At 40.5% G+C, this 27,198-nt stretch overlaps 1 protein-coding gene across 1 annotated transcript; it reads right to left on the reverse strand.

Moving 5' to 3' along the window:
• Window positions 1-1,139: 1,139 nt before the first annotated feature.
• On the reverse strand, window positions 1,140-23,728 carry LOC142659757 (cytochrome P450 2G1-like). The gene is made up of 9 exons (XM_075836201.1): window positions 23,549-23,728; window positions 20,996-21,158; window positions 18,954-19,103; window positions 15,473-15,633; window positions 14,592-14,768; window positions 11,561-11,702; window positions 10,534-10,721; window positions 4,808-4,949; window positions 1,140-1,327 (listed from the first exon to the last, which is right to left on the reverse strand). The coding sequence occupies exons 1-9, from the start codon at window positions 23,726-23,728 to the stop codon at window positions 1,140-1,142; spliced, it is 1,491 nt and encodes a 496-aa protein (XP_075692316.1).
• Between the last annotated feature and the right edge of the window lie 3,470 nt (window positions 23,729-27,198).

The raw sequence follows: 27,198 nt of genomic DNA on the forward strand, positions 1-27,198 counted from the left end.
TGTACAGTGTGGAGGAGTTTAGATCCTGTATTGTACAGTGGGAAGGAGATCAGATCCTGTATGGTGCCGGGTGGAGGAGATCAGATCTTGTATTTTAAAGCGTGGAGGAGATCGGATCCTGTATTGTACAGTGTGGAAGAGATCAGATCCTGTATTGTACAGTGTGGAGGAGATCAGACCTTGTATTTTACAGCTGGAGGAGATCAGATCTTGTATTGTACAGTGTGGGGGAGATCTGATCTTGTATTTTACAGTGTGGAGGAGATCGGATCCTGTATAGTACAGTGTGGAGGAGATCAGATCTTGTATTTTACAGCTGGAGGAGATCAGATCCTGTATTGTACAGTGTAGAGGAGATCAGATCCTGTATTGTACAGTTTGGAGGAGATCGATTCCTGTATTGTACAGTGTGGAGGAGATCAGATCCTGTATTGTACAGTGTGGAGGAGATGAGATCATGTATTGTACAGTTTGGAGGAGATCGATTCCTGTATTGTACAGTGTGGAGGAGATCAGATCCTGTATTGTATAGTTTGGAGGAGATCGATTCCTGTATTGTACAGTGTGGAGGAGATCAGATCCTGTATTGTACAGATAGAGGAGATCAGAACCTGTATTGTACAGTGTGGAGGAGATGAGATCATGTATTGTACAGTGTGGAGGAGATCAGATCCTGTATTGTACAGTGTGGAGGAGATCAGATCCTGTATTGTACAGTGTGGAGGAGATCAAATCCTGTATTGTACAGTGTAGAGGAGATCAGATCCTGTACTGTACAGTGTGGGGATGATCAGATCCTGTATTGTACAGTGTGGGGGAGATCAGATCCTGTATTGTACAGTGTGGGAGGAGATCAGATCCTGTATTGTACAGTGTGGAGGAGATCAGATCCTGTATTGTACAGTGTGGAGGAGATCAGATCCTGTATTGTACAGTGTGGGAGGAGATCAGATCCTGTATTGTACAGTGTGGAGGAGATCAGATCCTGTATTGTAAAATGTGGAGATCAGATCGTGTGTGTGTGTGTGTGTGTGTGTGTGTGTGTGTGTGTGTGTGTGTGTGTGTCTTACAACAGCAAAATTCAGTTAATATTATGAAATACAGAATTGGAATAATTTTGATAATGGTTTTGAGTTAGTTTATGCCACACGAGAAATAAATGATAACTGGTAATCTATGGGAACATTTGCAAATCCAGTCATGCGGGGAGCAACATCACGTTCTGTGAAATGTGTCTCTGATGTTAATGTGAAATTCTGCAGAATGGTCGTAAGAAAAAGAAACAGTTCCATTCGGGCAAGACCTTCTCCCAGACAAATACGCTTTCCTGAAATACAGAGAACAATTATGACTTATGATTTAGAATGTGATCTCACACCTATTAGATGCTTTTCCTAATTTACAACAATGGGTACTATTGTACCTGCTGGACAGTGCCCCATACTTCTGATTGGGGCCACATGGTTGCACCCACTAATGTGAATTAGAAATAGCTTCTAAAAGATACTCTTTCTTAAAGTGGTCTGTCTGGTGATAGATTTCTTGTTAGGGAGAACTTTAGCCAAAACATTTCTTACTTCAATTTATTTTTATGTAATATCATGTTGGGGTTGGAGTGTTGGGATCCTCAGTAATCACTGAACGAAGTGGCACGGGTGCTGGGTTAAGTAATGTGCTCCTTTGGGCCCTGTCAGCATGTTTTGGCTTTTTTTGAAAAGCAGTGGCTAGCTAAGGATGTCCATATAAACTGTCTATGGACCATTTTCCACTAACCCAAGCAGAAAACCCATGGCAACAGGAAGAACCGGTTTGATAGAAAATGGGACTCTGGAGAAGAAGCAAAGCAGTCCCCCACACTATGTTCACCATTTATAGTACCGACACAATGCAGCCATTAAGCAGCAAAATAATACTTACACAGTGGCGTAACTATAGGGGTCGCAGCGGTCACAATTGCGACCGGGCCCCGCACATGACATCAATAAAAAGTTACTATGTAATAAAATACATGGTCCCTTGTTACTATATTGACTGACAGTACTTACCCTCCTCGTTCCGGAGTGCAGCGGTGGTCCTGACGGCACAACATTGTGCGCAGCGAATGATGTCACGACGTTGTGCGCCGTTGTGCGATGTTGTGCGCCAGGCACAACATCCTGACCCTGGATGGAGTCCGGACCTCCGCTGCAGCCGAAGAGGAGGGTAAGTTTAATATCACTGTCTGCTGAAGCTGATTGGCGGGAGTCCCGGGAGTCGGACCCCAACCTATCAGCTGTTTTGAAGGGGCCGTAGAGCTCGTACAAGCACTACTTCCCCTTCATTCCGGTTAGACTTGTTAGGCGATTCACAGTGTGAGCAAGTAAGGGAAATGAATGGGAAGTAGTGCTCGTACGAGCACTGCACCCCCTTTAAAACAGCTGATTGGTGGCGTTCCCGGGAGTTGGATCTTGACTAATCAGCTATTGATGTGCTATCCTGAGGATAGGCCATCAATGTTTAGGGACTGGACAACCCCTTTTAGCCTACCATGTGGTAGGCTTAGATACATTGTGTGATCCTGTCTGCTGGGATCTGCATCTAAGCCAACCACATGGTAGGCTTAGATACTTGGCCCATGTGAAGGACCCTGTATCTAAGCCTACTACATGGTAGGCTTAGATACAGGGCCCCAGCAGACAGTAATCTTATACTATATAAGATTACTGTCTGCTGGGGCCCTGTATCTAAGCATCTTACCATAACCACATGTTAAGCTTAAATACATGGCTCATATGTGATCCTGTCTTATGGGCCCTGTATTTAAGCCTACCAGGCGTAGATACAGGGTCCAATAGACAGTATCACACATACACATGGGCCCTGTATCTACGCTTACCACATATGTTACTAATGTTGTTGTTTTGTGTTTGTGTTTTTTTACAGGTTGTGTTGTTGGACTATGTTGGATTTGAGGACTACTTCGATGACGGCTTTTTTTATTATCAATAAAATGGTTAATGAGGATTGTGTGGGGGTTTTTTATTTCATTAAAATATTTTTCATTTATTTCAATTTTTTTTTAAACTTTATTACTAACTCCTCAGTAATGGCCGCTGGCTGATTGATAGCGTCTATTACTAAGGCAGGGCTTAGTGTTAGCCTGTGCAGAGGCTATCACTAACCCCCATTATTACCCCGGTACCCACCACCACCAGGGCTGCCTGGAAGAGCTGGGTACGATCCAGTACCCGACCACCTGTAGTGATGGTCGGGCACTGAGGCGGCCACAGGCTGGTATTATTAGGCTGGGAAAGGCCAGAAACAGTTACCCTTGCCACCCTGGTAATGCTAGGCTGCTGCTGCTGCTATGTTGTATCTGGCTAGTTATGAAAAATAGGGGGGGGGGGCCACGTCATTTAAAAAAATAAAAATAAATAAATAATTAGAAAGAACGATTTGGGGGCCCCCCATTTTTCCTAACCAGCCAGATACAACATAGCAGCAGCAGGCTAGCATTACCAGGATGTGAAGGGCCACTGTTTCTGACCTTTGCCAGCCTAATAATACCAGACTGCGGCCGTCTCAGTGCCTGACCATCACTATATATGGTCGGGTACTGGATCTTAGCCGGTTCTTCCCGGCAGCCCTGGTGGTGGTGGGTATCGGGGTAATAATGGGGGTTAGTGTTAGCCTCTTCACCGGCTAACATTAAGCCCCACCTTGTAAATGGCGCTGTCAATCAGCCAGCAGCCATTACTGAGGCGGTAGTCATAAAGTTTAAAAAAATACAAGGACATAGAAAAATATTTTATTGAAATAAAAAAACCCACACAACCCTCGTTAACCATTTTATTGAGAATAAAAAAAACACTGTCATCGAACTAGTCCTCGAATCCGAAGAAGTCCAACAACCAAACCTGTAAAATAACACAAACACACAAAAATAATTAGTAACACATAAAAAAGCAAAACAGTTATTATTCTTACCTTTCCTGGGTCCAGCATTGGACGCGCAATGTCAGCGAGCTAGACCCTATAGCTAAGCCTATCATGTGTGATACTGTCTGCTGAGCCAATGTATCTAATCCTATCCATAGCTATAGGGTCAGAGTGCTACAGATATGCTGTCTCATATATATACACACATATACATACACATATACACACACATATACATACACGCACACACATTTTCTTTGGGGGGACATATGTATTGGGGCTATTTCCCTGACGTTTTAAGACCTTAGTGACGCCCCTGGCTGCTAGTGCTGCATCATTGGGTCACTTAGGAGACCCAGCGATGCAGCTGATAGCTGCGGGCTGTTGGACATGGGAAGTTTGGGGTGGGGCCAAAAAGAACTTCTGCATTGGGGCCCATGAGCCTTTTGCTACGCCCCTGTACTTACATATAGTGACACAATACAGGGTGATTTTAGGGTAATTTTAATATATTTTCAGGCAGAGTGCTGTATAACAGCGTTTTACCTGACTACTGGAACTTACAGTGGAATGTTTTTCCACTCCTCTCTAAACTGCGTTGCACACGACCGAGTGCCACTTGGGCCATTTTTCACAGCATCCGAGAGGCACTCGATAGTTTACACGGACACATACACTTTAGCGCGTAAATCGGGTCTGTGAAAACATGTCCTATCTTTCCACGGATCATGGACAGGACCCGGCTGGCACACGCGGTCATGTACATGAGGCATAAGGTAGCTGGGAGACACTTCTAACAGGTCTATCCCGTGTTCCAATCATGCTTACACCAATACTCAAAGGTAGAACATTTTTGGAAAACAAAAAGTTAATTTATTTATCTGTTTACCTGTTGAGAACGGCATAAATGCATCACTTTTCTTGAAGCTTCCAGACTCATCAAGAAAGTGTCCTGGGTTAAATTTTTCTGGTGTGTCGAACTGGCTGGGGTCTCGCAGAACAGTACACAGCAGAGGATAAACATCTGTGCCCTGTATCCAAGAATAAAAAAATTATATCAGCAAATGGTACCCGGGTAGGAATATACTACAGTGACCAAAATTAGACATACATCAGCAAAAGTAACTAACAATAAAATATAATTTTTACTAAATCAAAGTTAAGATAAAATGGCACATATAACACAACAACAAATACAAAAAACTAATAGACTGTTTGGTTCTGTCATGCAGGGAGCAAAGACCAATCCCATATATAATTATTAATGATGCCCCTTGATAATGTCATCAATAGGACTGCATGAAATCAGTTCCATATGTGTGAATAAGAAAAACATTGAATGGTCTTACCAATTGTATCCCTCCTGCGTATAGTTTAGGAGAGGGGAAGAAAGAAAAGGGGCTCAGATAACTCATACCAATAATTCATGTCTTGAGAGGACGTGTCCCTTCTAAGCCCTAGTAACAATGAATATGATATCCCTAAAGCCTATACGGAGCTACTGCTCTGAAAGGTGCTACTCCGTCCTGAACCTTTCTCGGTACTTATAAACCCTAAGGTGAACCCTCCTGCGCTCCCGATGTGTTCCATCAAAAAAAACCTTGTAGGACTCTGGAATCTCCAGTTGGGCTACAAAGGTAATAGAAATGGTTACCCCACAGTGGTGGGTACCATGGTGCCCTCCGTATTTGGTGTTTTGTCAACAAGAATAAAAAACAAAAAAACATTTAAATATATTATTGAAGTTTATCAGAGATAATCCAGTTAGATTTCTAATTGCAGGGAAAGATTAAAGGGGTAGACCACATTGGACAATTTAATTATTGCTTCTACTGCTAGAACCCTAAAAGATTAGCTGTAATCTGCAGAGTAGCAAGTGTTGAATTTCCCAGCAGCGCCATCCCAGGGTGTATAAGGTATTACACGGTTTACATTTAAATCAAAGGGTTGTCCATGTAATGCATGGGCTTGTCCGGGTCCCCCAGAGACCTTCATAGCACCTATAACACTATTAACTTAGACTACCCAAATAGAGCCATTCTTGACTGGAAAATAATAGGAAAACTTTATCAAAAACAGATATAGAATAAATCCTGTATCTTCCGTTGTGTAACAAAAATATTTAAAGAACACTTTTTGTTATAATCAATTTAATATCACATGTTATGACATTATATTCACATTTGAAAAAGAAATTAAATAATCTCTCTTAGTGCCTTTTTGGGTGTATTTTGAAGAAATTTTACTTACGAGTGAATGAGTCTAAGGAGTTCCCCATTTTTTAGGACTAGACATTCAATATCAATATGTGATGTCTTTAACAGGCGAATCAGCTGTCAGCATGTAGAAGAAGAAGATACTAAATAAAGTAGGCGAACTGGCCGAATAGAGGTGGAACCTCTACCGAATATTAATGAGAAGCTATTTTGAATAAAGTGACTGTCCGGTTGGATGATGTCAGGCCCGAATAGCTATATTTAGCCTTGGCATGCTTTACTCAAAAGGATCGCAGTCCTAGGGTGTTCTGTAGTCATGACTTATAGTTATGTAGCTTATAATAAGTGAATGGAGGTGATAGAAACACCTGGTGACTTCACTCATCATTGTCTGGCTGCCTGCTGCCTTCTGAAACCAGAAGAAGTTCAATCAGGAAAGTTGGTTCTCAGATCACTTTTGAACTATTGTCAGAATCAGATAGAACTTGAACTAATAAGGCATCTTTACTATAAATAACAAACTTCTAATAGTAAAGTCCTATTAATATACTTGTAATGAATACTTAATTCATTAAAGTTGTGAAATGGTTAATTTTTTAACCCAACCCACAGGATATAACCTGATTTGGGATATAGGGTATAAATATGTGAAAACTGGGTAACTAAGCTATGATTAAGAAACCCAGAGGTTTGAAACGCGTAAGCGTGGTCCCGGGATTATCATTTTAATTGTTCTGTTTTTTAAAAATGACCAAATAAAGCCTATTTTTTACAAGAATGCTGGACACACTATTTTTTCCTTCTCTGTTTCTTTATATACCTTACGATAAGCCCAGATAAAAGACTCATTGGCTCCTTGGGCTGGACAGATACATTTCTGGAGGATTTTGCTGCTATTTACCATTTTTGAAATAGAGATGAACAAAACTATTTACTACGGTAAATTCAAGATTCAGCTATTCAGTTTGCAAATCTTTAGATATAACTTTATATGGGCAAATGGATGTGTCAAACCATTGATCCCAGGTCAAAGTCAGCAAATTAATCACCCCTTATTTATTTTTGACTAAAGATTTACAGATCTGACATGAACTACACTGAACTTCAGAAATGAGGAAAGTTTCACCACTTAAGTAAGCAACCTGGGACACAGTGACTTTTTAATCATGTAATTTCCAAAAGACATAACATTTCGATTTTTCTGATGACATGGTCAAATGAGGACTTGTCTTATGCTGAATGAGTTCTATGAGCTGTGTGCATCTGAGGGCAGTAAAGGGGGTGCGGGGTGTCGCAGACAACCCTCCCTATATGCAAGTTTAAAACAGTGGTGGCCATCTTGGATGAGAGACAACGGGGACTGGAACGCGGGCACGGAGCCAGGGACAAGCAGGAGAAGGCCACCGGGTATATTAATAAAAGGGTTGTCCAGGTTGGGTGTTTTATACTGATGACCTATTCACAGGATAGGCCATCAGTATTTGCTCGGTGGGGGGCTGACACCCGCACCGCGCACTGATCAGCTGTTTTGGCTGCATCCGGGCACCAAACCCTATGCAGAGCAGGTGCCGGAAGCAGATGGCTCAGTACACTGTATTGCAGCTCTATTCCTAATCACTTGAATAGGAGCAGAGCTGCAGTACTGCAGCACGGCCACTATACTTTCACCGTAGCCATCTGCTTCTGGCACCAACCACTGCATAACTTCCGGCTGTAGGATCCACATTGATCATATAATGATGACCTATCCTGTGGATAGGTCATCAATATAAAAACAGCCCCCAACCTGGACAACCAATTTAACTATAATTTTGCTGTTTATAGTTAATTTTCTGTTTTTGACCAATTTTGACAAATTTTTACAGCGTTCACCGCATATAAATAATATGCAATTTTTTTTATGCAGGTCATGATTATGACTTTACCAAATTTATATTTTTTTGAATTTTTGCACAATAAGAACTCCTTTTGCAAAGTAATTTTATGTCACCACATTACAAGACCTATAACATTTTAATTTTTATGTTGGCGGAGCTTTTTGAGGGCTTGTTTGGTTTTAAAATGACTTGTGCTGTAGCTTTCATTTGTTCCATTTTGAAGTACATGTGACTTTATTTTTCATTCTGCCAGGAGGACTGGAAGTAATCAAAAACAGCTATTCTGGCATCGTTTTTGTTATTCTGTATTTTTTTACAAAGCTCTCCGTGCAGGATAAATAAGATGTTGACTTTATGGTACAGGTCGCTACGGATGTGGCGATACTAATTATGTGTATTATTTATATTCTTTCTATTTTTTTCATAATAAAACATTGTGTATCGGGAAAAAAAAATGTTTGTTTTTCTTTACTTAGGAATTTTTTTTTTGTCAATTTTATTTTACTTTTTTTAAGTTCCACTAGTGCCTCGATCCTGCGATCCTTTCATTGCTGAAGTAGTACACTACAGTACTTCTGTACTGCGGTGTGTTATGCCTGTCAGAGTTACACGCCTAATAGGCTCTGGGACATGGCAGACCTGAGGGCCATTGTTAGGCCCCCTACTTTTGTTCAACCCCTCGGCACGATGCAATTGCATCACGGGGGCGCCAATGGGCTTACAGAGTGAATACCCTCCCTCTATAAAACCACTTAGGCGCCGCAGTCCATACGTACATCTGATTGGTTAAACAGCCAGGATCTGAGTCAACTCCGATTTTGGCCATTGCAAAAGGGTGTCAGCTGAATGTTAAAGAGGCTCTGTCACTACATTATAAATGCCCTATCGCCTACATAATGTGATCGGCGCTGTAATGTAGATAACAACAGTGCTTTTTATTTTGAAAATCAATAATTTTTGAGCAAGTTATGAGCAATTTTAGATTTATGCTAATTAGTTCTTAATGCCCAACTGGGCGTTTTTTTAACTTTTTACCAAGTGGGAGTTGTAAAGAGAAGTTGTTCATTCATGTCACTTGTTTCACTGCACAGCGTGATATCGCGAGATGTGACGGGACTTCCTCCCACAGGTTCTTCATCGAAGCCATGGAAGACTTAACAGACATCGCCTCCAGCCGCTGCAGATTCTGATAAACGTCCTGGCACGGCTGGAGGCGACGTCTGGTGACTCTTCCATCGCTCCGGTGAAGGACCTGTTGGAGGAAATGCAACAAGCGGGGCTGGACTGAAGAGAAGTGTATGACCCTGATTGGTCAGCGTCATACACTCCTCCTTACAACGCCCACTTGGTCAAAAGCGTCATACACTCCTCCTTACAATGCCCACTTGGTAAAAAATGCCCAGTTGGTAATTAAGAATGAATTAGCATAAATCTAAAATTGTTCATAACTTGCTAAAAAATTATGTTTTTTTTCAAAATAAAAACCACTGTTATTATCTACATTACAGCGCCTATCCGATTAAGTAGGAGATAGGGCACTTAGAAACTGGTGACAGAGCCTCTTTAAGGCCCTTTTACACAGGCCAATTATCTGGAAAACGAGCGTTTACAGAACGCTCGTTCCCGATAATTACCCTGTGTAAACAGGGTAACGATCAGCCGATAAACGAGCAAATGCTAGTTAATCGGTTGAGTGTATCGTTTATGCAGCCTGAAATGTGAAGCCGACATGATAGAAATGTATTGGGAATGAGCGATCGTAGTTCCCATACATAGCTCCTTGTGAAAAGAGCAAATGAGCGCCGATTAATGAGCTGTCTCATTGATCAGTGCTCATTTACACGGCCCACGTCGGGCTCGTGTATGACGACCCTTACTTCCCGCTCCCCACACCATACTATTACAGTGCGGAATGGTGTAAATAGAGGTAGCTCCCTGATTAGGACCCTTATCTATTAGCAAAAGTGAAGAGCAACTACAAAGAGTGTCTTTTGCTCTGGAGGACTTGAGACATCTACGTATGCTTTACACAGACAGCCCAAAAATTTCCATGGGAACAGTGTTTGGTTATTTCCACATGTGGCAGATTTGGTGCAGGAATTTCTGCAATTGACCAATGTCTCTAAATGGCGCTTGCAGATATTAACGCATGAGCTGCAGAAACAACCCCATTCACATGTATGGAACTGATTTTTAGTCACAGAAATTTCTGCAACAAATCTGCCGCACATGACCATACACTTATACATCACCATGTGGTGGCATTGCAGGAAAGTTGACCATTTGTTGCCAGGTTCCCCTGCATAGTACAGTTGATTACTAGTTCTAGTATTGAGACACCATATGATCAACTGATCACCGGGGGACCCTTCTAATATGTGTGGTTGTGACTGGTACTGCACCTTGGCCCCACTAAGCCCTGTTCATTTGAATAGGAGGAGATTCAGTACAAGACATCAATGTAAACCCTGGAAAAGCCCTTTAAGAACTTATTTTTTGTAAGCAGTATGCTCCTCACTCACCTTTGGAATGGTGTATCCTCTGAATGTGGTGTCTTTGATGACAGTATGGGGGACGTTCATCGGGATGACATCACTGAACCTCTGGATCTCATGAATGACGGCGTCCATGTAGGGCATCTTGCTTCGGTCCTCAATATTTGGACTTCGGTTGTGGCCAATCACTGAGTCTATTTCCTTATGTAACTTTTCTAGGACAAGCATAATGGTCATCACTAGCTGTCGCGTACCTTACTTTATGCAATGAAGTGGAAAACACATTTTTCATATTTTAGATAGACATAAAATGTACAATGTTTCCAAAACTTTAAAGAGATATTCCGCTTTTGATAAATAATCATCATTCTATTTCATTGAAAAAGTTAGAAATGTATCAATCTAATGTTATCAATGGTTTTCTATAGCATTTGGAAAAAATGTATAACTTGTATTGTCACCTCGTTCAATGTTTGGTTTTTGTTTTTATGTGCAACGGGCTATATTTTTTTAGGAACGCCTGTTGGCCAGCGCATGCGGTTTATGCAAATTTTTCCTTTCACTACATCTTCGTAAATGCACAGGTGCAAAATCCTCAAAAGCGATATGCAGCGTAAAGACAGCATTTTAGAAGTGTGAGCACTTTGAAGCAGCAGTATTCATGGGACCCACTCCTGCAGATCAGAGACCAGAGGCAATCAGGAACACGCGTTGTGAGAAGGCTGCAGCAGATAATTCTGGGACTTAAGACTGCGCCATTGTCATGAACACAAGAGGACAGCACATGCCGGACATGACAGTGAGATTTGGCAATGGAAAGGTAAAAACCATGCAGAGTGAATTATTTCACCTAGAATAACACATGGGGAGGGGGGATTTGTACGTTCGTTCCGCATGGGAATACCCCTTTAAATGTGTCCAAGAAAATTAGCCTAGTAATACTAAACTGGTCAAAAAGTTATTTATTGGCCACATATCGCTGGGATTACTCGAGGATAGAACAATTACACATTACAAGCTTCTGAACATTTCAGATGAGGATGTCATATCTTACCTTGTATCTCAGGGTATTTAATAAGGATGAGGAATGCGTGTCTTAATGTGGTGCTCACTGTCTCTGTGCCAGCAAAGAACAAGTTCAGGACGGTCAGTACTAGATTCCTCATGTTGAATTCAGATGTTGGGTCTTCATTGTCCTGCAACCCAAAGGGTAACCTGGCATATTTTTGTGTTTTTTTTTTATTGGGAACATCCGAAGAATTAACAACTCTGTAATCCACAACATTTAAAAATGTAAAGAATAAGGCTCTGTTCACATCTGCGTTGGGGTCCCGTTCTGACGTTCCGTCTGAGATTTCCGTCAGAACGGGACTCTGAGCAGACACAAACTGACACCGACGGTGTGTCAGTTTGTGTCTGCTCAGGGTCCCATTCTGACGGAAACCTCAGACGGAACGTCAGAACGGGACCACAACGCAGATGTGAACATAGCCTAAGCCTGTTTTAGTTTGGCAGATAAATTGTCAAGTTTCGAGGCCTTTTAGTCCGGAAGTAGCCACTTTTGACCTAGAGGACATAGGCAATTTTTTTGTTTTTCCTCACTGCCATACAGCCAAATCTGTTTTATTTTTCAATTTACATTCATATATCAGGGCTTGTTTTTAGCGGGACGGGTTGTATTATTTAAAGGAACCATTTTGGGGAACACATATCCCAGCGTTTATGTTTTATAAACTTTCTTTGGGGGAGTAATGAAAAAAACTGTGTTTCCTGCTGTTGTTTTTGGTGACATGATGTTTGCCTCTTACATATATAGTGTGGTGTGTTTAGTCTGAAATCTGCTTCCTGCCATTCTTTCTATGAGATCAAGAAGCTTCTTAGTATAAAGGCTCAATCATAGGAATTCATTGTTCCCACCCTAAACTTAGATGTGTTTTGCTTTTCCTAATCTACAGCAGTATTATTTAAAGGAAGAATTAATACATTTTGGGGAAAAAAATATACATTTTGGCTCATTACCAAATCAGTCGTAGTCAGGCTTTGATTTACCCAGAACGAACATTTCGCTTTCCTAACTCTATACCTCAATAACCTGCCCAAGGCCGAGGGGTTTGTTGGTGCCTCACCTGCTACGTTCCTGACCAAATCTTCATTTTATTATTGCATCATGTTAGTCCAAGTCATTCCACATGAAGGCAGTATATTTTTCTCCAATATTTTCCAGTTCATTAGAGTTAAACTATATATGGATTTGTTCTGTTTTTTCTATGCTGTCAACTCAATATTGCCTCTTTGCCTATTGCTTTATATGCAGATATTTCTCTGCACAGATGCAGAAGACTTGATTTTGACATTTGCCTCGAATCCTCATGATACCGTTGTATCTGTGCTATACAGATCAGTAAAAGGGCACCCATAGCCTGCTATACACCTATACTGTAACTTTGTGTGTCTGAGTTTATATAAGAAAAAAATGGAACCAAAGTGGCGCTGCTAATGAATGGCATAAAGGCTAAACAAAGTTCATAATTTAATAATGGTGTGCAAGGTCGACAAGCTACGCGTTTCAACGCCGGACTGGCGTCTTCATTCATTGAGCCTGAAGAAGACGCCAGTCCGGCGTTGAAACGCGTAGCTTGTCGACCTTGCACACCATTATTAAATTATGAACTTTGCTTAGCCTTTATGCCATTCATTAGCAGCGCCACTTTGGTTCCATTTCTTCTTTTTGTTCATTATTATTGGCAACAAGCGGATGTTCGGTGTGTTTGTGGACCAGGCAGCAGCTTTTGTTCATACATCATTTCCTTAGTGTGATACCTGCCAGTATTTACACTTCAAGGTGAGCACTTTCTATTAATTGAGTTGCTCTCCCAACATCTCTTGTTTTATCTGCACTATGTGGTGCCGTTTCTCTTTTTCTTTTTTCAGTTTATATAAGGGCACACAGACGTTATTTTTTTTTGCCACTGGATTCTATGAGAATCTAAATGTGGCGTGACCTATTGCATGCTGTATTATGGAAGTGATCTCCCCTAAAAACATTGCTTCTAGAAGAGAATATGGTACCTGCAAAGGCACCATATGGCTCCATTTTTTACACATGAATGAATGAACCAATGCCAAGTGCTTGGATCCTAAGAGTTATAATAATTGAGAAAAGACAAATTCAGTACTGCTACATTTTATTCACAATTTTAAAGGTATATTCCAACTATACGTAGACATTCAGGGCATATCCTGGGCGTACCCTGTTCTTTCGATCAGCGGGGTTTACAGATATCGGTGCATAAACTATTATCGTCAGAATGTCGCTTTAGGTGTAAAACGTTTCTCTTCATTATGCAATTAAAAGGGATATCCCTGGACTACCAATTCTCAGGCCACATTCACTTAGCAGTATTTTGGTCAGTATTTGTAACTAGGAGTGGGTCCAAAATGTGGAAGAGGAGCAAATCTCTCCATTATACTTGTTCTCTTTTGAGGTTTCCCTCCTGGTTTTGGCTTACAATTACAGATGAAAAATATTGACCTAAATACCGTTGTGTGAAAGTGGCCTAAAAAGGGAAAGGGATAAAGTGATCGGCGCAGGTCCGGCTTCTTTACTCCTAGCAGTTATCAGCTGTTATCGCCAGGGGAAGTTCCACGTGAAAAATAATTTTCCCTGCAGCAGCCGTATATGACCGACAATGTTATACATGGCCATGTTGAGTCCACCAGACTCAAACCTTTGCAAAGGTTTTATGTCATGAGTCCAGAGCAAGGGACACCCTATATGACATCTCTGTCCCCGATTAGGACATATGGAATAGGGTTTATCTAGATGTGCCGAACCCTATTTTTTGTGGTTCTAAAATTCAGGACCCTGATGTTTTTCTATATTTTTTGTTACCCCATCCCCCAATGCTTTGTGGTCTGAAAGGAGATGACTGCCACTCTAAGACAACTTTACTTACTTTCATCATGGTGTAGATAATGCAATTTAGATTTGTTCTCTGCAACTATTCATTTACTTTCAGCATAGTTCTGGACCATCAAAGCCCCATAGAAGCTGCTCAATTAATAGTAAAGGTGGTGATAGATACCTTCTGCATTTTGGTGATGAAACAATCAATATAATCTCTGGGAGAAGTTGGGTCTATCGTTGCTTCATTCATCTTGACTCGTTCAGCTACAAATTCCAGCATCCTTTCAATAATGGGATTGATCTTCTGGTGTGGTCCAGGCACATAGTCCATAATGTTAGGAATCATTTCTTGTAGCTGAAGAGAACATGTATACATTATTGAGTAGAGTAACATTCATTTTAAATTTATAACAATGTTATCGCACATACAAGTAGCCAATATATAGACAACTATACCAGGATCTAGCTGGCCATAGATGTTAGATACTTTTGGTCAACAGCTGTCCCACCCATCTCACATTAAGATACATTAGGGAGTCTTACAAGCAATGCTCCCTGGGAAAAGTATGTAAATCAGCTCTCCTCAAAAAACTCTCTAGTGACAACGTTTAGGCAGCTATCCTGTAAGTCTATATCCGACTCATTAAAGAGCATAGAAACATAACTAGGGATATCGGCCAAAGCTGGGACAAACAACTATGGACATAAATCACCTTACAGGTTCGCTTTAAGTGAACTGGTCTGAGCAGCAATACCAAACACAACCAATAGAGCAAAGTGGCGCTGTTTCTGGGAAAAAGTAGACTTTTTTCTAATCTCATAAATCCCCTTTAATGATTTGCATGTAATTTATTATTATTATTATTATTATTATTATTATTATTATTATTATTATTATTATTATTATGTTGGTCAAAATTTTAATTTGAAAATTTATACATTTTCAATCTTTAAAAATCAATCCCCTGGAACTTATTTTTTAAAATACAGATTTATATTTAATTAGCTTAATATCTCGGGTCTCAAAGAGAACAATATTAACACGTTGGTCTACTGTACCTGGCCCCAGGATGAGCTCATCAGCACGAAAGTCTCATTAAATAGGTTGAGTAGCTTCAGAAATTTCAGGTCTTCATATTCAAATCGGTTTCCAAATACGACAGAGCAGATGACATTGGAGACGGCCTGGACCAATATATTCTTGGGATCTATGGGCTTTTCTGTTGGGGAAAATGTAGGTAATTATTATAGAGTACATCTTGCAAACATATGTTTCAGTCAACATCTCTGTAGACTTGATATTTAGGAATATTGACATGACTACGGTTGACCTGCAACCTTAACCTTTAGGAATAGACAATAGGTCAGTTGGTCACAAGAATTCAGTGGATTAATTTCTGAGGCGAAAGTGGCATCAAGGTAAATTATCTATTGGTCACATCTCATCTGTGTTGACCTTAGGGTATGTGCACACGACCTCTTTACAGATGTAATGGAGGCGTTTTACGCCTCGAATTACGCCTGAAAAGACGGTTCCAATACGTCGGCAAACATCTGTCCATTGCTTGCAATGGGTCTTACGGTGGTCTGTGCAGACGAGCTGTCATTTTACGCGTCGCTGTCAAAATACGGCGCGTAAAATGACGACTCGTCAAAAGAAGTGCAGGACACTTCTTGGGACGTTTTTGGAGCCGTCTTCTCATAGACTCTATTGAAAACAGCTACAAAAACGCCAGTAAAACCACAGTGACAAAAACGCCGCGAAAAACGCGAGTTGCTCAAAAAAGTCTGAAAATCAGGAGCTGTTTTCCCTTGAAAACAGTACCGTATTTTCAGACGTATTTTGTTAATTGTGTAAACATACCCTATGAGTCCGTACACTGCTCGCTCGGCTTTTCTAGGAAAGCCGATCAGAAATTAAGTGGCTCAGCGCTCACCCAAGTGCTTCTGCCGCAATGTCTTAGCAATGGGTGGTGGTTTTAGTGTCACTATGTTACTATGTCAGATTTTTTTTTTAACGTTTAGTTCCCTTTTAGGGTATGTGCACACGATAGCAGGCTTTTACGTCTGAAAAGACAGACTGTTTTCAGGAGAAAACAGCTGCCTCGTTTCAGCCGTAATTGCTCCTCCTCACATTTTGCGAGGCTTCTCTGACAGCCGTAAATTTTGAGCTGTGCTTCATTGAGTTCAATGAAGAACGGCTCAAATGACGTCTGAAAGAAGTGTCCTGCATATAATGTATATTAGGGTATGTTCACACGATGAGAGGCATTTACGTGTGAAAAGACAGACTGTTAACAGCTGCCTCGTTTCACACATAAATGCTCCTCCTCGCATTTTGCGAGCCGTCTGAGACGCTCGTAAATCTTGAGCTGTGCTTGATTGAGTTCAATGAAGAACAGCTCAAATTACGTGGCAAAGAAGTGCCCTGCACTTCTTTGCCGAGGCAGTCCATTTACGTGTCGTCGTTTGACAGCTGTCAAACGACGACACGTAAATTACAGGTCGTCTGCACAGTACGTCGGCAAACCCATTCAAATGAATGTGCAGATGTTTGCCGACGTATTGTAGCCCTATTTTCAGGCGTAAAACGAGGCATAATACGCCTCGTTTACGCCTGAAAATAGGTCGTGTGAACCCAGCCTAAGTGTCCTGCACTTCTTTTGACGAGGCTGTATTTTTACGCGTCGTCGTTTGACAGCTGTCAAACGACGACGCGTAAATGACAGGTTGTCTGCACAGTACGTCGGCAAACCCATTCAGATGAATGGGCAGATGTTTGCCGACGTACTGTAGCCGTATTTTCAGACGTAAAACGAGGCATAATACGCCTCATTTACGTCTGAAAATAGGTTGTGTGAACCCTTAGACTTTCTATTGAGCCGATACACCACTCGAGGAAAGTCAATCAGAAACTAAGCGGCACTCACCTGAATGCTTCTCCTGCTTTGTTTTAGTATCAGCGAGGGTCTCAGTGCTTGGACCCCCACCGATCAAAACTTCTGACATGTCACTATGACATGTCAAAAGTTTTTAAGCATTTTATTTACCCTTTAACCTTTTGTCGTAATAGACTATTCATTGAGAAAAAATAAATAAGATCAAGTAGTCACAAAAAAAAAACAGTTCTTGATACAGAAGTGACATCAAGCACTGTGGCACATTATATCTTGGTGAGACATCTTGTTTGACCCCCTGCATTGGGCACCAACTCTTGAATGGGAATAATATGGAATGCCAACCATCATGTTGGATTTTGGTCACTAAAGACTACTCAGCGGGTTCACTTGGAGGTAAGTGCACGCACTCCACTATCCTGTCCGTCACCTTTATATACTGAGAAGGGTCGTCCAGTGTCTTCTCGCATTACTAGCTATTACTGAAACTAGTGTAAAACTTTTATTTCTATAGGATAAAGGAAATCATATTGTTTGAGACATATGGTAGATGACAAGATGACGAATAGGGAAATTCTGTGCCGGACTGGACGAGTGGGGAGTGTATTACTGTACAGCACTGTTTGTCCTTGAAGTCCCTAGACGTTCCCTCTCTGAAAAGGGTGCCCCGGCGCAGCAAAAAAGTCCCTCAATTATAAAAGCCTTAATGTTTCCCTGGTTAACTCATCAGCAGAAGGTTGGTCTAGCTGACATCAACGTCATTTTTTTTTTAAATAGAAGGATTTCCATCTTGCCATATAGTCCTGAGTCGATAAGTGACTAAACACGTAAGGAAAAGTTAGGACTATTGGGGCTTGTTCACATGTAGCGTATTTTCCATTCGAAATTGCGCAGCGGAATACAGTAGTAACAAAGCAGGTGTGTTTTAACAAATGTCATCCACCTGCTGTGGGAACATTTCCATCCAGAAATTCACCTGCGGTGTAATTTGCTGCGGAAAGGGGATCGATTTCTTGCATCTTTTCCCATCGGAATCAATGAGGAACAACAATTCCAGACCGAGACACAGTATACAGCGTAGTTTGCTGCTGAAACGCTGCAGAATTTTTTACAGGAGGTGGAAATGACATAAAAAGTGAGTGTCTACTTTTTTTTACATGCCTGAAAAAAACGCAGCAAAAACCGCAGCACAAAATCTGCACTATTTTCCACAGTGAAAATGAACATCCTCACCTAATTCTGCACTGAAAAATGTTAGAAATGGTGCAAATTTTTGGCAGCGGATTGTCTGCTAGTTCATGCGTAAATGCTGCTGAATTTTTCTGCTGCAATTCTGTTACCCGACATCTCGTCCTCTACCCTATGTTCTGATAGTTAGAAATAAAAAGTTGAGTTTGGCAGTGGTTCTTTAGCGTCCATCTAGGAAGCAGCAGTGTGTGACTTCTCCTGCTCAATGTGCTTCAATATGTGACCTGCTCAACCACCAACTTTTCAAGAAGCTCCAGTGACTGCCTGAAAGCACGGTGATAGGATCCAGATTCCAGACCATAGTTTACTGATATCACCAACAGACGCTCAAAAATAACAATATAATAATAGCAGTAAAGTCAACATCCCAAAAGTTTTCATACAAGGCGCCATACGTTTATACTTTGTGATAACTTCCACCAAACACTGAGCTTCTTCCTGGATCCTTTCCTCAATACTTCTCTTCCCCATGCCGAAATTCCTCAGGGTAGTAAGTGAGAAGCGACGGAGCTGCTTCCAGCGTTCCCCGTTACTGAATACAACTCCTGTATGGAAGATATTGGGAGACATTTTCACAATGTATATGTATATGTATATATATATATATATATATATATATATATATATATATATATATATACATATATATACATATATATATATGTATATATATATATATATATATATATATATATATATATATATGTGTATATATACATGTATACATATACTGTATATATATATATATATATATAATTTTTTTAATCTTATATTCTGGTCTGTGATAATCCAGAAAGCCTGATAATTGAGCACTTGTTTTTAGCACATATAATTTGGAATTTCACAAGACGGGAAGGAGGAGACATCAGAGAGAACCAATTAGAAAATTCTTTTGATTGAAAAATAAAATGATAGTAGCAGATTTTGTGTAAATATTTACTTTTCGCTTTCTTCCTGAGAGTGTGTATTATATTTTGCTCGTTGACTGTCCAATAATCCGGAATATTTTACAAACTAGCACCTACACAGCATCAGGTCCCAGGATTGCTGGATTAAAGGAATTTTATATTATGTCAATTATTATGTACTAAATAAAATCTGCTGCAGATTTGCTCATTTCTATTTAGAGAAGAAGGTATAACTTTGAGATTCTGTCACTTTATCTACATTATGCCACAAGATAACCCTGCGTGTAATCATCATGTTTCACATTAATACTTTTAATTAAAAAATTGTATTTGCAGTTCTATACCTAACCACATGGTTTGTGGCAAACATGTCCTTATGGAATTACTATAGTGCCACCTAGTGGTAGAACCATATAGTGAGTTATTTTTCGTTTCTGCTGTGCAAAACAGATCAAATAACTTATTTTATGCACACTACATTTGTATATTGATATTGCATTTATATGAATCTAAAAGAAAATACTACAGTGTATCTAGGTCAATAGGGCTCGCGATGCAACTTCAGTTTTTTCTGATGGGGAAAGAAATCACATGCAACCTTGTAACAATTGTAAAAATTGCAGCCATGATGAAATTTTGCTACAGGGAAAAAATTAAGCTGTGACAGTGATTTTTACATCAAGATCCACAAGTTTTTACGTAACTGTAGCCTTAAAGGGGAAATCCACCCAAAATTGATCTCCTGACATTTCATTGAGTCATGATAGAAGATTGCAACGGAGAAGTCTGTGAGTTCAGGTCACCATTCCTGAGATTCTCATTACAGAAAATCTCTGACAAAATATTCCAACATAAAAGGCCATTAAAACCTAATATCTCTGGTGATCTAAAGTGCAGAAGGGGTTAATATTGAAATACATTATACATGGTGGTTATGGGTTATTATCTAATATGTCCGTCATTTTGCTGGATAAAAAGGATCTTCATGCAGCGCTACTTTGTGTGGGATTTTGGCTGGAATCTGTGACAAATTCTCCTAACAGGCCTGAAACGCAGAATTGAACAAAGTATAGGCAAGTGGAAAGTATACCTATAATTTAATTTATTTAATAAATAGGTCCATAATTCTTATAAAGGTGGGGGTTATATTCGTTTTGATAAAGATCTCAAAATGCCCTGGTTCCCTTCACTTATCTATGGTGTAAAATAAATTTCTGTCTTCCTGCAACTGCCACTAGAGGGAACTCACCGCATACAAATTGTTACAGCTCTCATTGATTTCAATAAAAAAAATTCATATGTAGTGAGCTCCCCCAGTGGTGGCAAAAATAATTTTTTATTTTTTATTTTTAATCTTGTACTGCTCAGAGGGTGGTTTCCAGTCACTAAGAAACCCTATAAGTGCACCCCAGATAAGGGCAATCAAATAATTAAATTCCAGCCTCCCTGCTTATTTCTTGTTTTCCAATACAAAATCTGTGTCTTAAAATTTCTATTACACAACACCAAGTTGCCAAAACATTTCCCACCAAATCCATCAAAGATTTTGTCGACTGAAGGCATTCTTCCTCGGCCACTGAAGTCCTCTCCTTGGTCAATGAGAGCTTCTTTCACTGCCCGGTAGCCACTAAGGATGACCACTGGACGTTGCCCAAAGTAGAATGTGAATACCGGTCCATACTGAGCACCCATCTACATAGGAAAAAGCAATAGCTCAGTAAAAAGATAACTCCCAACATACATTATATAGATTACTATAGTATTTTGGCACTCCATTCAATGATATCTATGAATTTTGACTGTACCCCATTGCAGAGAACCATATGTGTTGTAGCCAAGCGGTCCTGATCAGGAGAAACCTTTATATTTCCTAAAAATGCCCCCTTCATTTAACCAACCTCAACATTAACGAGGTTACCTTTAAAGTGTAACTAAATATTCAATAAACTTCTGACATGTCATAGTGACATGTCACAAGTTTTGATTGGTGGGGGTCCGAGCACTGAGACCCCGACCAATCACTTAAACGAAGCGGCAACAGCGCTCATGTGAGCGCTTTGCCGCTTCGTTTCTGTTCAAAACTTCTGACATGTCACTATGTTCTCATGGAGTTGAGCTACAAAGAGCATCTTTCTCTCCGGAGGACCCAGCGCAACCATTGTTTACACAGACAGCCATTAATTTAACCCCTTAACGACCGCCCACTCTCTTGACCCGGCGTGGTGCAAGTCCAGAATCTACAGCGACGACTTTTGGCGTCACTGTAAAAAAGGCTTATGAGCACTTTAGTGAGCGCTCATTCTCTAAGCAGGAGATGTTACTAACAAGTACTGTACTCACAGCAAACTGCTGAATACAGCTGGGATCGGAGGAAATTCTGACCCCAGCAGTTTAATCCTTTGATTGCCGTGGTCCGTTACCGTGGCATGATCAAAGGGGACCCTCCTCTTCGATCAGATCACCAGAACAGTAGTCTGTTTTGTAGTGACACAGTATAATGTATTAGCAAACAGGAGTAATCTAATACATTATAGGTATAAAATAAAATTGTTAAAAGGGTATATCTTCATGGGATTTAAAAAATAAAAAAAAATAATTATAATTATAATGTCCACAAAAAAAGTTATTATTTAGCATAAAATATATTTGATTGCCCATACATTTCCTAAAAACAAAAATGTACACATATAAAAAATAAAGAAATAATGCCAAAAATCTATTTTTTTCTACATTCATGCCGAATAAATAAATGAAAAAAATTTCACAGTAATTTATTTGCACCCCCGAACTGCGTAGGGAAAAAATAAAAATAAATTTCTCCTGCATAAAAAAACATGGGGTGTATACCTTAATTTACTTACACTACAATTATATTTTTCACCCCTGTGGTCAACTATGTAATTACCAAGCCTGTAAGCAGGGTCAAACTGGCCCACCAGGGGATTCTCCAGGGGGACCAGGCTCTGACACAATAATGGGCCCAAATGGTCCAGCAGAAGACAACCCCATCTGGACCTGATGTTGGAGCCAATCACTTGTCACTAGGGTCTATTTCCTATGGAATGCTTTACAAATAACCTATTAGATCTTGTTGATAAAACAACAAAGATTACGATGCAGGTAACAGTGGATGTACAAATGTTCCGTATAGATGGAGGGTGGCCCTCGGAATCATCTCCTCTGGTGGGCCCAGAGAATCCAAGTCTTACATTGCCTTTGAGCCCTCCTCAGGGTAAAAACTATAGCCCTTTGAAGCAAGGGCTGAAGAGCAACCAGTGATAATAACCATTATAAACTTCTTCTACGTTCCTAAAATGATGAGTAGACCCCCATGTTTAGGGGATATGTGATGGAAGTGATAAGATACAAACACCTTTTAGAATAAGAAGACAATGGGATAATACACATATGTATCATAACTTTGCTGGTTGTGTAAAATAATCCATTTTATTTTGTAGTATGAAAACATTTACAAAAATTAATGTTTATGGGTCACCTCATAATGTTGCATTTTTTAGCTGATTTGATTGTTAATTGATTTTTCTTTCTCTAGAGGTCAAAAAGTGAGTCCCCACTGCTGAGCAACTATTGCACCAAATGCAGTGCATAAAAGCCCAAAACACTTTGCAATAAACCTGCTTATAACTTGTTGGATTAGAGGGATTGGCATCAGATATTCTGTGTTTTAGTAAAATGTAAAATTAAATTTTTCAAATAAACATAGAAAATTAAGCAAGTACTAAGATCAGTCACAAACCTTAAACCTAAATGCCCATACTCACAAGAATCAAGTCCGTAATCCTAATTTACCTTGGACCTACTATAATCTCATCCCTAATGAACTCTGTCTCAGCCCTGAACCCTATAATATGCTTTGTTTTGTTTCTCAAATTCTAAAAATTGATTTTGGTTTATACCAGTGAGAATTTTTTACTTTAAAGACTATTTTTAGCTTACGGTCAACCCCCCTTCCAAGATGGGCCACTAATATCATAAAGAAACCCTGGTTCTACTCTGTAATTATAAAAAATATTCATTCATAGTCGGTCTATGCTGAGATACCCCAGATATAAAAAACTGACCTCCATAAGGGATTTCACCATCTCCCCTCTCTTGATGTGCAGCAAATTTCCAATCACAGGGAATGGAGTTGGCCCTGGTGGCAAATTGCATTTTCTATAAAGTTTGTCCCATGTTGAGTAGATGAGGAGGCAAGAGATGACCAGAGCCAAAATAAGGGTCCCCAATCCTGTCAGCTCCATGGTGTTTCCCGATCTATCAACGGTTCGTCTTTTACCTTCTATATATAGAGAAACACCCAACGCTTCTAAAGCTGTAGTCAAGGGTAGCACAATAGTCTCAATCCTCTTATATAACATATTCTGTTTATTTGTTGTATTTGCCTAAAGTTTCATAATGGGCGTTTGTTGGGTTGTGAAATCATCTCAACAAAACATCCAACCCATATAGAATTTCACTAATCGCTCGCTGTAAACTATTCCAAAAAATAAAAAATAAGCCTAATCCTCGTTACATTGGCCTAACCCATGCAATGAAATATTATTGACTCAAGACTGCATGGATTTACTCCAAAATTTGTATTTAAAACCTAATGCAATTAAGTGTGTCAATACACGTGATGTTACGGTACTAATATATGTAGGGTAGGGCTGGGCGATTAATCTAATTAATTTGATTAGTTCGCCATTTCAAGTTGGCACTATTCTGGATATGTCCAGAATCGTGAAATTATTACAGGCCCCGACCACATAGCAGGAGAGAGAAAAAAAAGCTTTATTAACAAGCAGACGCTGCACAGCACATCTACTTTAATGAATGCTGACAATGAACAGGAGCAGCAGTGAGAGGACGGGGGTTTGCTAACTGTGTGGCCTCATGCCCACTTCAGTTTTTTTCATCAGGATGCTATCTGTTTTTTCAACTGATAGCACCCTGACACATTCATTTCAATGGGGCCATGCACACTTCCGTTGTTTTAACGGAACTGTGCGGTCGTTCCGTCAAAATTAGTGCAGGTCCTACTCCTGCTCTTTTTTGACGGAACAGTCTTGGCCTTTTTATTGAATTTTGTCCGTGAAACAATGGACTGCACACAGAAGCCATCCGTGTGCGGCCCATGTTTGACGGAACCGGCATTAGCGGCCGTACAACGGCCGACGGAAGTGTGCATGAGGCCTACCTGTGAGTCCAGAGATTGTTTTATCCGCAGTCCCGTTCTCCCGGGCAGCTTCTTAACCCATTCAGTTCCTGCTGCATTTCAAGGATTAAGCAGCTATAGCCACCCTACAGCCACCCTATAGCCACCCTACAGCCCCCCTATAGCCACCCTACAGCCACCCTATACCTTCTTAAGCCTTGAAATGCAGCAAAAACTGAATGGGTAAATGACGTGGTTTTCGTTATCTTCAGTTATTATAACGTGTAGCAGAGAGCAGTGTCAGCGGAGGAGCCTCAGTGCTGGGGACATACAATGCAGGGGGGGGGGGTTACTAGTCCTGAGTAGTACAGCTGATAATAAATCTAAGAGACTTGCCACAGAAGTTATGTCCAAAGAGCCGTCATAAATCACATGCAGACTTTGGGGGTAATTTATCAACCTTTCTACACCAGAAAAGTCACAAAAGGGCCCAAAAGTCATAATTCCATTCAAATTGCGACTTGCCCTTTTTGCGCCACCCACGACACTTTTGTAGAAAAGGGAGTGACCTCTGGGAAACAGCGTGACCAGTGCGGCCCAACATATTTATTATAATTTACGCCAGGCTAATTGTAACATAAGGACACGTTAAAGGGCCTATTACACCGGCGGTTTACAACGATCAAGACAGCTCGTTTGCTCCTGTCACAAGAAGTTATATATGGGGACGAGCGCTCCTTACTACGATCGCTCGTCCCTATACATTATTATCATGTCTGCAGATCTGCTGCGAACAATGATGATATTAAAGTTTTTTAAAACGATACGACCAGCTGATGATCTAGCGTTTGCTTGTTCATCTGCTGATCGTTCCCCTGTTTACACAGGGCAATTATCGGCAACGAGCGTGTTATGAACACTTGTCAGCCCGATAATTGTGCAGTGTAAAAGGGCCTTAAGCGTGTATGTCGGGATCTTTCCAGGCGTACACGCTAAGCATAGGAAAAAATTTATGTGAATGGGACCTTGTGTGTATTTTACCTCAGGTCTCACTGTCCTCCTGTTGCTCATAAGCACCACACCATAACAAAAATCTGAAAATCGAGATTCAAATCGAAAATCGTCCATAGTGTTGAAAAAAATCTAGATTCCATTTTTTGGCAAAATCGCCAAGCCCTAATGTAGGGTATTGCATAGAGTAATAAGCGATATACTAAAAAACGGACTCCTATCTATAGCAGACTGCTGAACTACAAACAACGTGTAGCAGTTTGTGGCGAAAAATCTGAATATACAAAATGTTGTACATGTAATATATCTGGCAACCACATGCATACAGTACGATCCACTTAATACAACATCTAATTTTCAAGCTCTTCCTTTGGTCCAGCACTTGGTTTCGGCACAGGACTTTGTTTATGTTGTATTTCCTTTCTTAAAGGAGTAGTCCATCCAAATAAATATTTTTATAAAGAGCTCACTGTACTATGAAATAACAAAAGAAGTAATACTCACTTTACTAATCTACTGACGCTTCCGCTTACTCTATCCAGGTCCCCGCCGGTCTCTGCTCTCCCTGCTCCAGCGATGACTTGTCGACACAACATATGTCCGCCACAGCCAATCACTGAGGTCACTTCTGCAGCCAGTGGCTTTCTGCAGCAGTCACATGTCATCTCAACACATCATCACGGAAAGAAGAAATCAGCAGGGGACCCATAACGTGAGCGGCAGGGGATTGTTAAGGTAAGTATAACTTTTTTTGTTATTTTATAGCATTGTAAGCTCTTTGTAAAAGAAAAAATAAAAAATAAAAAAATAAAAATATATATATTTGGTTTAATATGCACCAGCTTTCAATGCTGCAAAATGTCCCTTTAAATTTACTAAGCATTCTCCATTTACAGTGCCCTGAACTGGAGAATGATGAAGTTCATTGGAGGAGACTCAAGAGAGTAACAAATAAACATTGGGCCTCATAGCTAAACTTGGAATGGTGCCAGGTCCATCAAGACATGACAGACCTGTCACTTTCCTTGGTCTCCCAGTGATCTGCAGTCACTTTCCCACTCTTGTCTTCCATCACCTACAGCTTTACTGGCTGCTTATCACTTCTAAGTGGAGATGGGCCCCTTAGTTGGTGGACCCCATAGCAGCTGCTATACATGTTATGCTGGTAGTTAAGTCCATGAGAAGACCTTCTGACAGACAAGGCTCCTACTTAAACCGCACTTTCCCGAGGTCCAGTTTGGCGGTTCAGAAGCTGTTTGAATTGCCTTGACTGCCCACTGATTTTGTGGTAGGTCATACAAAGCACATTACTCAGCATTAAGGCAACAATCTATACAGGAGAATGATGATCTTATGCTACGGAGACATTTATATTTGTGGCATTGTGGGAGTAAAATTAGCATGAGACACATTGATTCATTTCCACCACCCCCTAACCTAACCCCTAGCCTATTAGGTAAAGAAGTGGCAGCAGACTGGAAACTCAACCCAGTGCAAAGACATACAAAGGTCAGTGCGTCAAGTGTCAGACGGTCCAAGACTCTCCTCATATCCCTGGCCTCA

The sequence above is a fragment of the Rhinoderma darwinii genome, chromosome 8 (assembly GCF_050947455.1).
Source record: "Rhinoderma darwinii isolate aRhiDar2 chromosome 8, aRhiDar2.hap1, whole genome shotgun sequence".
NCBI classification, from domain to species: domain Eukaryota; kingdom Metazoa; phylum Chordata; class Amphibia; order Anura; family Rhinodermatidae; genus Rhinoderma; species Rhinoderma darwinii.

Bases quoted from the DNA above. Each gene is read 5' to 3' on its own strand.
- LOC142659757 (XM_075836201.1), bottom strand. From the start codon at position 23,728: ATGGAGCTGACAGGATTGGGGACCCTTATTTTGGCTCTGGTCATCTCT. The intron at 4,950-10,533 runs GTGAGTGAGGAG...TCTTGGATACAG, and splicing joins GAGGATACACCATTCCAAAG to GGCACAGATGTTTATCCTCT. The intron at 1,328-4,807 runs GTAAACAGATAA...TCTGTATTTCAG, and splicing joins ATTTATGCCGTTCTCAACAG to GAAAGCGTATTTGTCTGGGA.